This window comes from Sebastes umbrosus, chromosome 2, assembly GCF_015220745.1.
Source record: "Sebastes umbrosus isolate fSebUmb1 chromosome 2, fSebUmb1.pri, whole genome shotgun sequence".
Classification (NCBI taxonomy): domain Eukaryota; kingdom Metazoa; phylum Chordata; class Actinopteri; order Perciformes; family Sebastidae; genus Sebastes; species Sebastes umbrosus.
The window spans coordinates 8,531,002-8,543,070 of record NC_051270.1 but is presented as its reverse complement, the minus strand read 5'-3'; the positions used below and the strand labels follow the sequence as shown (position 1 = coordinate 8,543,070).

General features: G+C 40.3%; 1 protein-coding gene across 9 annotated transcripts in view; it reads right to left on the bottom strand.

Annotated features, from left to right (window-relative positions):
* Positions 1-12,069, bottom strand: part of ntrk3b (neurotrophic tyrosine kinase, receptor, type 3b) — a 291,028-nt gene that overhangs the window by 172,732 nt on the left and 106,227 nt on the right. For 8 of the 9 annotated variants that reach the window (XM_037795125.1, XM_037795134.1, XM_037795110.1 and 5 more), the window contains exons 3-4: positions 7,630-7,704; positions 3,655-3,726 (exon numbers count right to left, since the gene is read on the bottom strand). In XM_037795125.1, coding sequence (XP_037651053.1) covers positions 3,655-3,726; positions 7,630-7,704 — 147 coding nt within the window. Of the gene's footprint in view, positions 1-3,654; positions 3,727-7,629; positions 7,705-10,250; positions 10,354-12,069 lie in introns of those variants that run through there. The other variant, XM_037795169.1, reaches the window with a different exon arrangement.

Sequence of the window (12,069 nt, the reverse complement as noted above, 5' to 3'; positions counted from 1 at the left end):
ATCTCTGCACCTCCTTTATGTACTAACATCCTGCTGATCACAATAAAGTACTCTCCCAGGATATAGTAAAAAGCCATTGAGGTCACGTCATCATTACAGCACTGATGCTTTGACAACAGCCGTTAGGAAAATAAACAATGCCACAAAAAATGATATTAAATATAACCAAGGTCATTTCTAATGAACCAGGCAGATGTTTTACTCTGAATATCCAGGCTGGTACTTTAGAGCTTGTAAGCTGTACTGTACCTTTGTTTGCTTGTTTTGACATCTGTTAGGCTGACTGTCAGCACGGCGGTGTGTTTTACATTTGTGTCTGAATAGTGAATGTAAAAGCTTTACTTGGTGTTGGATGAATTATTGGGGTGTTACCTAATTTACCTTTTTTGTGTTTGTTCTCTTAACTTCCAGTCTTGGCATGGTACATACAAGTAAAAAGTCACGGCCCTGAATGGTTTTGACAACCTGTAAACTATAAAGTTGGGAACACACGTGCATATTTAGGAGTTCATATAACCTGACATTATCAGCAAATCAGGTTGGCTGAATCGGTGATCTCCTTTAAGTCCCTTCTTAAAGGCCCAGTGTGTAACAATTAGGGGAATCTATTGGCAGAAATGGAATATCATATTAATAAGTATGTTTTCTTTAGTGTATAATCACCTGAAAATAAGAATGGTTGTGTTTTCGTTACCTTAGAATGACCTGTTTATATCTACATAGGGAACAGGTCTTCTCCACGGAGTCCGTCATGTTTCAACAGTAGCCCAGAACGGACAAATCAAACTCTGTTAACTTTTCCTGCTTGGGCCGGAGTCGATAACATTATTCGCTCCCTTCGCCGCCGCTCTCTCTCTCTTGCTTCACCATTCACTTCCCACGTCCACACACACTCTACGCACTGATGCTGCTCCTAAATGTCTAGAGAGAGACATTCGCGTTTTCGCGTCAGCCACCGTAGCTCTCCAACACGCTTGGCTCACGGGAGAGGCTTCAGTTGGTTGCAATCTCCTCACCGCACCGCTAGATGCCGCCAGATCCTACACACTCAACCTTTATAACTTACTTTTATAAGATACAGTAAAATAAGTCTTTATTGATCCCCAGAGGGGAAATTCAGATGTTACAGCAGCACAAAGACAAAATAAGCACAAATAAATAGAGAAGTTAAAATAAAAATAAGAATAAATAAAATAAAATAAGAATATGCAAACTAGTATAAGAGTAGAAACTATACCAAACTATACAAGAATGAAGAGCAACTAAAGACAAACTTACAAGGTAGTGACAAGTTAAAGTGACAAGTAACAAGATAAAGTGACACGGTAAGATTAATAGTAGCAAGTTGATCGAAGAGCCTGAATTTCCTTGAGTTTTAATTTCCTTGTCTTTTATTTATTTTTTTAAATGGTTTTCATATCCTTACCTTTTTCTACACTATATTGGTTTTTAATACTCTAAAGTTTTCTTTTGAACATGATGATTTATGACTTGTCTTGCTTTAATTTTGTTGTCTTTCTGAAGCATTTTGTAATTTAAAGATTTTAAAAAGTGCTCTATAAATAAACACCATCATCATTTTATAGTATTAGCTTTATGTTTCGCTCTCATTATATATTTGTATTATTGCTCCTGTTATGTTATGTCTGTAGTGTCTGGTAAACCCATGTGGGCTGGATATCTTTTGGTGCATGATGCTTTGAAAAATAAAATTGACTTTACTTACTATGGTTAAAATATGCAAGAGCAGTGATGCAACTTATCTGTACAATGATGCACGGTATTAAATTATTAACATTATTTGAGGTTGTCACAAACGATCAGTAAACCAGCTGATATTTGCTTTGATGTTCTGGAAAGCTGATTTATATCATCAAATACGATTACAGACCCGTGCACACCGATTCAACACGACAGGCTTGCCGTGCCTAGTTACAGTTGCTAACCTATGATTGGAAAAGTGCTGTACAATTGTCAAGTAACACGTACTGTACATACAAATGTACACGTGTGTAACGTACGATACATGTATTAAAACACAGAGCGTATATAGAGATTGATTACAGTCATGAGGTTTACCGGATCTTAACGTGATGAAGAGAACGCCTTCAATTCTCGTCACAAAAGGAGCAACCAGTTGAGCATTTGGTGGCCGGGGCTTTGAGCAGACCTGTCTGACACAGACATCAATGAGGTCGGCCTTCTGAGGCTAAGCTTAGGCATAATAATTAATCTTCTTTGACATCATCATCCTCGGTGTCACCTAGCAACGGTCCGTCTGCATTAATGAGACCGCAGAAGGAGCCCATCGTGGCCTGTCTGGGGTGCGGTTCTCACTGGTTACAATGCAAACGCCTCCGTGTGGGAGAAGTGAAGATGTGAACTCACTTGATTTATCTTTTCTATTTGGAGAACAGCATTTATCACATTTTTAGCCCGAATATAAAGAGAATTTCATATCGTACGAGAGCTTCAAAGGGGGGAAACGGAGCATAAATTAACACTTTTCTGGAAAGATTGTATTTTTGGTTTTGCTGTAGTTGTTTGCGTTATAATAATCACTAACTTCACACACTACACACAAAGGCATCAACAGCCACTCACCTAGTCTTTTCTTATATCTTTACACATTTTGGATCTTTTCAAGTCCCTATCACTGCACAGCAACTAGATTTAGTAAGAGGGAGGAAAAGGTGAGAAGGTTACAATCATTTATTTGTTTTCAGTCTTGTGTTAGTAAATCCATCTTCTGGAGAGACAATTAAAGAGAAAGGGGGGATTTAAATAACCTTCATTAAATGTTGATGAGCTCGATTAGCTCTACCATTCACCTAACTAGATAAAGAGACAAGAAATACCAACTTTACTTTAAAGGAGTCTACACACATGCACACCAAAGAGACGTACTCACATACTCCGAAAACCAAAAAGTCAGCTGGTAAGACAATTAATTTGATAATCAGACTAGACTTTTCTGTGTTAAGTTCTCTCAAATGTCAAATACTGAATTTACTTTCACATCCACATTATGAACTGCCGCCTGCTATCTCTCCATCCCACACACACGCACACGCACACAGGCAGTGCAAAGTGCACAGATTCAAGTCTAACAGCAGTCATCTGCAGAAGAAAAGGGAGACCAAACTGCCTCTCAGCTGACAACTGGAAATTGCAAATGGCAATGTGCTCAGGTAAAAGACTGTGACTGAGTTCCTCACCGTGTTTACTCCTGGAAAATTGGGGAATAACAGGCTGTCATACGGTGACACATCAGCCTTTGTTAAAGAAATTACTTTGCTCTTCGCACGGCTCTCTGATGCTCGGCCTCCTGGACAAATTGTCCATCTGGTGAGTGCAGACTAAATGGAACTGCGTCTTTGGCATGTTGCTCTACCGGAGCACAAAGAACTGGGGCTGATAGGAATCCAATTATCCAAGGCAAATAATGGATGTCTCATTTAAGACGTGCAGCTTTTGCGACAGTAATGGTAGCGCCACAATTTTCCCGAAGCCAGTCTCTATCAACTGCATCATCTTCTGCTAAACACTAACTCATCTGTAGCCATACGCTACAAGCTGTCAAGCATTACAGATCATAACAAATCTTTTGAAGGCACGGGAAACATGGTTGTCAAAGATAGAATATTTACTCACATGTAGTGTAGGTGGGGGTTCTGAGCGAACGCTCGAGCCTGGATCACCCTCAGGTTGCAATTCTTGATAGTTCTGAAATGGAAAAAGATGATAAAATACAGATGAAACTGTGAAGAAACCACCTAAACAAAGACATTGCTTTCCTCCTAGCGTGGGCACATACAAACACACGCACAATGTTATGATCATTATGCATCAAAGGCCATTTTGAATCTTTTTTTTCCCCCATTTCGTTATTATTTCTGCATGTCATTGTGCTTGTCAAAAGCAAATAAACTAGTTTGAAATGCACAAAATGGTGGTCTCGTAGCATATTTCAAGACATCTTTACATCTCTTAGCCTCTTCTGCAGCAGTCCGCTGTAACAAGTCTGTGTCTATTCCAATCATTTCAACTTCTATCTCCATGCGTACACCCTGCGGAGCTGGCGCTGAAATGGAAATTCACTTTGAACCAGCGTTTGATGGAAGATTTGTGAACTTGTGTGTCTTCACTGTAAAGCGAGTGGAACCTCTGATTAGAGCATGCATTCTAACACATTTCGACATTGTGTTAACTTGTATGGAACGAAATAACTGTGAAATTAAACTAATCCTCATTTTGCCGGGGACCCCGTGGAATCCTCTCAAGGAGTTCTGGAATTCCCAGCGACCCAGTTTGGGCATCACTGTTCACGGCCACAATGGTAATGACTTCTAATCTTGTAATCACAGATGTCTCCCTCTCCAAAAAGAAGTCATTGACATCATCAGCGAGTGCCTCATAACGCAGTGTGCTGATTATACCCAGCTGTTGGCGCCAATTACCTTCTAGAAGTCTGATCATGCCGCTGCGGTGTTTTGAAGTCACGTTTCATCACCCAAAAGTTCCCAAAGTGGGGCTCCGGGACTTTCAAGGGTCCTTAAGAGGGTTCAAGGGGCCCTTGGAAAGCTTCCGATGGGTTCCCCAGAATAATTACAAACAATAACTTCTCTGTTTCACTCCATAGAAATTAGCACAACAATGTACAAGGACGAATGTTGAGCTCTGGTTATTATCCTCCCAGCAGTAATAACAATTACATTGAACACAATCATCTCTGTAAACAGCAGAGATTTGATACTTACTGCATTTAAATGTGAGGTCTTAAACAAGTTTTGAAGTTTTGGAGGTCGAAACCAAGACCCATTCGACTAAAAGGAGTCGTAACATACAGGATCTGTTGGAGTTTTGTGTCATTTAGTTTTCCAAACCACACAAAGAACCAATTGGAAGGCCACAGCACTTCATCAAAGAATGTTTTTATACTTTAAGGGGGCTTATGAACTACCTTGAAAAATATCAGCCAGAAAGAAATGAGATAAGTTGAGATAAAAATATACTCGGACATGCCACAATTATGGTAAATGTAAACTGGAAACTACCTGAAATAAAAAGGCACACATTTAAGCACATACGTGAGCACAATGATGTACCAAAATACATGAGTCTGATTATATTCTATATTTTTTTTTGTTATTGCAACAAATCCCATTAAAAGACCAAATGTGGCAAGGAATTGATCCCACTAAAAAGTATTTCCTGTGTAGCCAACATGTGATACATCTTATTCCTCTGTGTCATAGAGCTTCAGTGCTGTCCAACAGCTATTAAAAATACATCAATGAGCCACATTGTTGCACTGGGTGACATGTTTCTTCATTACCATGAACTAATGCAGTTAGTTTTGGTCTATTCATGGAATTTGTAGACAACAAAAAATATACAATGTCCCCAGTCTTAACTTTAAGGTTTTAAAGGGAACATATCATGTTCAGTTTCAGGTTCATACTTGTATTTTGGGGTTTCTACTAGAACATGTTTACATGCTTTAATGTTCAAAAACAGTATTTTTCTCATACTGTCTGTCTGAATATACCTGTATTCACCTTCTGTCTGAAACACTCCGTTTTAGCGCCTGTCTCTTTAAGCCCCCGTCCAGAAAAAGCCCAGTCTGCTCTGATTGGCTTGCGAGACAAATATGGTGCACCTTTGCAAAGGTAGTTCTCGCTGGGCCTTTCTCAAACCGGACCCTCCCCACTCCCACTCCGTGACAGAGTGAACTCCGTTTGTAGTCACACTCACAGCTGAATGAATCACCCTTCTTTAAGGTGTTGGGTTATAAATAGAGCGGCAAGCTTTGGGACTAACTTCCCTCTCCATGATGGAAACTGTCGTAACGTTTTATATCCATGGTTTCATATCAAGCGGAGGGGATGTGCAAAGGTTCACATTATTAAGAATAAAAAGAGTATGCAACATACAGAGAAAATTAAAATTAAAATTAAAACTTACTCCTATGCTTCTGTGGGGACATTTTTCTTATAAACATCATCTCGTTTTTAACATTTTAATGTTTATGAGCTTAAATGTCTATCTTAATCAGCCGTTTACATTTGTATGGGTAGTCGCACAGAACTTAAATTTGTACAGAGCGTGTTCCATGACAAACACAAAACGGTGTAGCACGTGGTACATAAGTCAGCATCGATGCAGGCTCGCTGTTGGAGGATTATATAACCCACTTCCACTCCCCGCTAATTGGTTTGGGATGGCACTTATGATGGCGGACCCTCCACGCGAACGCGCAAACGGAGTGGAAGTAGGTAGGGAGCGGGTGTAGGGGGCGGTTTGAGAAAGGCTCAAGCTGTGGGCGATATATTCTAATGTGCCTGCATGTGACATAAGAAGGGGAGCCAAATCAGAATGGCTTGTTGAATCACATGTTTTCTGATCTAGGCCGCCTACAAAAAACTGACTGGGTTGTCTTATTTCACAGTTTGTGGGTTGGTAGGCACTCCAGATACCCAGATGTATGAGCACAAGCACTGAAAAAGTGTGCTTTTCATGATATGTTCCCATGATGGTTACACTTTTGGAAGGGCGAGGAGAATCTATTGTGGTCCTTATAGAATATAACAATGAAGTTGAGGAACGCAGTCAGCTTCTTATTTTTGTACAGTTATAGAACACTTTCAATTTTCAATTCAATAAATGATTGCATCCTTTTTCATTTGATTCAGATACAGATGAATGAGGTAAAATGTAAACGAGGTGATGAAAGGTATCCCTCCATATTGCTAAAAGCCCCACAAGGTAACAGCCTTCCCTGGGTAGGCCCGACTCCAGCCGGGGAGGAGCCGGCGTCCCCAGACAAGGCAGCAGGAGAGAGGTGGTGGTAATGAGAAAAATGCTAATTTAGTGGTGGAGATATTGCACTTGGCCTCCCTGATGAGGGATCAAGGGGATCAGGGGATAGGCCAGCTCTGACTTTGGAGGGCAATGGAGAATACGATTCTCTGCAGAGAGAGGAAAAAATTAAGAGGAAGAGAAGGTCGGAGGCAGCTGCTGAGGGAGGAGTGGCGGGGTGAGAGGAATGTAAAGGCTTCATAGTGTAAGGTAGCAAAGCAGGAAAGGAGCGTAACATTACTTTAAGAAGAGAAGAGATGAGAATAAAAAAAAAAAATGAAATCCCATCGCTATTCAACAGGGACCCCTAATTCAATTTCCCTGCTGCTTTTTAGTATTATTTGATCAGTCGCTACGCAAAGCAAAGGGGATGTTCCACCGGCGTGTGACTGTCGAGAATTAAAAGCCTGTTTAAACATCACTTTGGGTTAGGATCAGAAACACACCCTTCACTCCCTCTACACACACCCTGACTAACACCTTGTCATCTCCTCTGAGAATTAGCCGGGATCACATTCAGAGAAGTATCGGACATTAAATCCCGAAGCTTTGCCGCTGATGCCGCAGCTGCAGCCACTTGTGTTTGGAGTTGAATTGCTGCTCTCATCTCTAGGAGAACACCATTGGCCTCTTTGCGGTGAGCAGGCGGGCAACCTGATGGAAAAACAGCGGTACAGGTACCACAGTCCTTTTTCTACATCTGTGTCTCTATCATCGGTCTCCCCTCACTCCCCTCACTCCCCTCCAGATAACAACGTCAACACTCACAGTCTCTGTAGTCCAGTGTAGAGCTCCATATCGACGTCTCTCAGAGTCTGCAATCCCGTCCAGTTCTCTATGTGTCTGTAAACAGAGAGAAAGAGAATAATAAATTAGAGATTCCTGCTCAACCGAGGAGAAAAAAACAAACCAGGAGATATGACGGGAGAAAGTCGGTCCCAAGTTGCGGAACAACTGGCTGTGTGTTGTCAATGTTTTTGAATCCATATTCATTTAAATTGCAATTATTGGAACAGTTCTGACAGAGCGCTCTCTTCTGCCCTCTGATAGATTTAATTGCCATGGGGCGGCTTCTGAAGCTTAATCTATGTGAAGGGGGGAGGGAAGTGTGAGGGGGACAGACCAAATAAATACTGCTGATGACTTTACTTCTTCTCATACTCCCAGGGAAAAAACTCTTTCTATGTGGTGGTGGGATAAAAGAAGTGAAGCTGGCGCCTTTAAATTGGCTTCAGGACAAAGAGCATGATTTGTTTGTTATGGTTTGGAAATGAAATAGGCAACACACATAGGGCACACCGGTTTCAATTAAGACGGGGAAATGAGGAGATGTAGCAGTAGACATGGCAAAGGCTGCATTGCTTTGTTTGGGAAAGAGGAAAATTTCATTAAACGCTGAAGGGAACTTCATCCTAAATGTCAAATTTCAAATTAAGACCTTGAACACAATAATCAGTTATACGTGTACAGATGTTTTTTATATGGCGGGACGACAGCTGATTGGCCTTCGAATAGACATATACATGCATACCCATCCATATAGAAACACATACCAGCCTGAGCCAAAGATTTGATTTGCACTCACATTTCATCGTTCAGTACGAGTTCTGCAATCTGATAGCAGTTTGTATTTTCTGACAACAGCAGGAAAATAACATTCCTGCAATTGGTTTTGGCAAACTTTCTCCTGCAGCATATCTTTTGGCTCTTGTGCATCTGGCGTACAACGACGAGGCAGCTTCTGAGACGTTCTGTTTATATGAGCGCTGCGCCCCGGGGTGCATCACCTGCCTTGGTAGAGGGGAGGGTACAGGTCTGCCAAATGTAACTAGCACTGGTGGGACCCCTCCGTGCATGACTTTATTGTTGGCTACTGGGTTGCCAATTCTTTTTATGAAGGCTGGCAGGTGGGAGCCGTTAACAGTAAGAGAACATGAGTTATGCTGTTCTGCGATGCGTTTTTTTTTCCATTAAATGAGTCTTAAAATTGTGATTATATCCAGTATACCAGCAATTCAGGTCATAATGTGAGCTGAGTCAAGGGAAATCAAGCTTGGATTTGCCAAATGGTTTGGGACATCCAAACTCAAACAAAATCAGATTTGTGCATGTGACTGAAACTGGGACTACAGATGTGAATTAGCTTAAAGCTATAATCTGGTACGGTGCATCAAATGGTGACATTTCTGTTTTAAACTGTACATGGTCCCTTTTAAATAAAATAATACAAATAATACTGTTTTTACATTGGGTTTGTTTGCTTCATTTTTAAACCAGATTCGACATATGTAGATATATAAATACAGATATGAACTAGGAGCAAGACAAACGTTTTATTGTCTTCACAAGCTCTCTTTTACATTGCTCTCTCACTCACACAGATCATTCAATGGTCCAACTGATCAGGGATCAGATAAATGCTACAACAGCTCAGTGCTGTTATTGTTGTATGTGTTTTCAACATCTAGCCAGAATGCTTGGATGCAACATGAACACAAAGGTGACCAACTTTTAAATGCGTGTAGTATAATATCAATAGTATGAAATTGTAGGATATGGGACAATTATTGGGCACTAATAAACACTGCCAGTGTTACATGTACTGTAGGACAAGCACTTATTCACAGAAACAATCATACTGTCACTGTGAAGGCACTAAAAGCTGACCGCAAAATGCATGTTTGCATGCACAAATGTTTAAGTGTGGCTGAAAGCGTGTGGCAGCAGCTGTACTGTAACTGCTTCACACTGACAGAGTGACATTGCTGACGTTGAAATTAGTGTTGAACTGAAGGCAGCTGATCCTGAAGGCAGGGAGCTGAGTCATTAATGTGACCTGCAAGCAGACATGACGGATCCCCATCGCAGGGCTTTGCTTACTCACAGTACTGCTGTGTCACCCCAGGGACTGAGAGAGAGAGAGAGGGGAAGACCCAGAGGAAAGTCCACATGCTGGGGTTTCATGTGCTACGAGGTTGGAATCTTACCAAAACACTGGCAACATGGGTTGAGGTTATATTGATCAAGATTTTTAATGTAAAAGTCCAAATCATTTAGGTGATAATGTTGACATTTGGAGCATTTCCAGGTGGGCAAAAAACATCTCTAAGTTGGTGAATCATTTGAAGACATAACAACTTCAGAAGTGAACTGTAATAAATATCCAGTCAATAAACTTTCACCGCCTCTGCCTTTAACAGTGGGTGAGGTAACACGTTTAAAACTTCAATGGCTTTAAACAATTTACTTTTGTATTCTTAATCAATTCTAACAACTTAATTGTACCCCTTGCAGGTCAGAGGAAACATTTAAGTCTGTCACATATGTAAATTAAATAAGGCTCAAGTCACATAAAAGAAAAAAACATAACAGCAACCAGACGGACTTACTGGAAGAGTCTGCACTTCATTCAACCAACACATTTTGGCAAAAGGCCTAGAATGTGACAACATGCAGCTCATACAGACACCACAATATGGCCGAAACTTTGTCAATTATCCAATGAGAACTAGACACACGTTTGGCCGGCTACTAAAGGAAGTTGCACCTCATATACAGAAATGTCAAAATAAAAGTACTCATATAAACAGTAGAAGGTACAACACAAACCACAATATAATAAGGTCTCATGAATAAGGAGAGTATTTGAAAGCGGAGTAAAAAATTAAAAATAAGTTAAAAAAATATAAAATTAAAGCTGTCTGATCGCATGACTGTTAATAGTTAATCGCAAATGTATCACACATTTTTTATCTGCTCAAAATGTACCTTAAAGGGAGATTTGTCAAGTATTAAATACTCTTATCACATGGGAGTGTGCAAATATGCTGCTTTATGCAAATGTATGTATATATTTATTATTGGAAATCACTTAACAACACAAAACAATGACAGATATTATCCAGAAACCCTCACAGGTACTGCATTTAGCATAAAAATATGCTCAAATCGTAACATGGCAAACTGCAGCCCAACAGGCAACAACAGCTGTCAGTGTGTCAGTGTGCTGACTTGACTATGATTTGCCCAAAACTGCATGTGATTATCAGAAAATGGGCATGTCTGTAAAAGGGAGACTCCTGGGTACCCATAGAACTCATTTTCATTCACATATCTTGGGGTCAGAGGTCAAGGGACCACTTTGAAAATGGCCATAATAGCTTTTCCTCGCCAAAATTTAGCGTCCTTGGCAACAAGCTAGTATGACATGGTTGGTATCAATGGATTCCTTAGGTTTTCTACTTTCATACGATGCCAGTATCCACACTCTAGCTTTAAAACTGAGCCCGCTACAACCTAAATATCCCAAGGTTTGGTATGCATTAAAGAAATAAGTGGCATTAAAACGAATTTGCGTTATTTTCGCATTAAGCGACAGCCCTAAAAAAGAAAAATACAATAACTCTCTTTTATTGAATATTTAGAAAAAGACTCTCATGCAAAAATCCTCAGTCATCCCTTTTGGATCCAAGCTCCTGAAATTAAACATCCAGGCAGCCTCTTTCCATTTCCCAAGGAACTCAGTGTCACCGACCCTCTGCCCCAGATTGACGTATCTTGATCTTGGGATCAAAGAGGGGTGTTATTTAGCATTGAAGGGTTTTAAAGTTTTTCAATAAAAGAGAGTTTTGTAGATCTGGGAAAGACAACTGACAACTGAGGTGAAAGCAAGGCCTTTTTTGTTATCAATAAAGTGATTCTCTGAAAATGATACAAGCCTGGATGCCTCGATACGGCATCAGCTGAAACTGCAGTAAGTACCTTAAATACTTTTCTTACTTGAGCATCTACAGTAGTTGACAGGTGAAGTAGCAAGAGCACATTAAACCGCATTAAAGTGATACGTTTCTTTGAATCTAGCTATGGAAGATTGCATGTTTAGACACATGTAAACCAATGTTATCCAGTGTTTGTCCAGAGACACAAAAATGATTGGCAAATAAGAAACAGCTGAGCAGTTTCCCATCATAATGTGCACTGAACCTTGTTCGGATCTGAGCAGTTGTTTTTATTCACACTTGTTCAGGCTAATTCGATGCACTGAAAGACTTGATAGTTTCATACTGTTCCTGTCCTCCGTTTCGGGAATTTGGCATCTACAGTGATTCAATACACAAAGCAATATGGCCAGCTTGCATCAATGGGACATAATTTCAACAATATTGTATGCCCTTGTGATGCAATATTGTGATATGGAAAAAAAAGTAT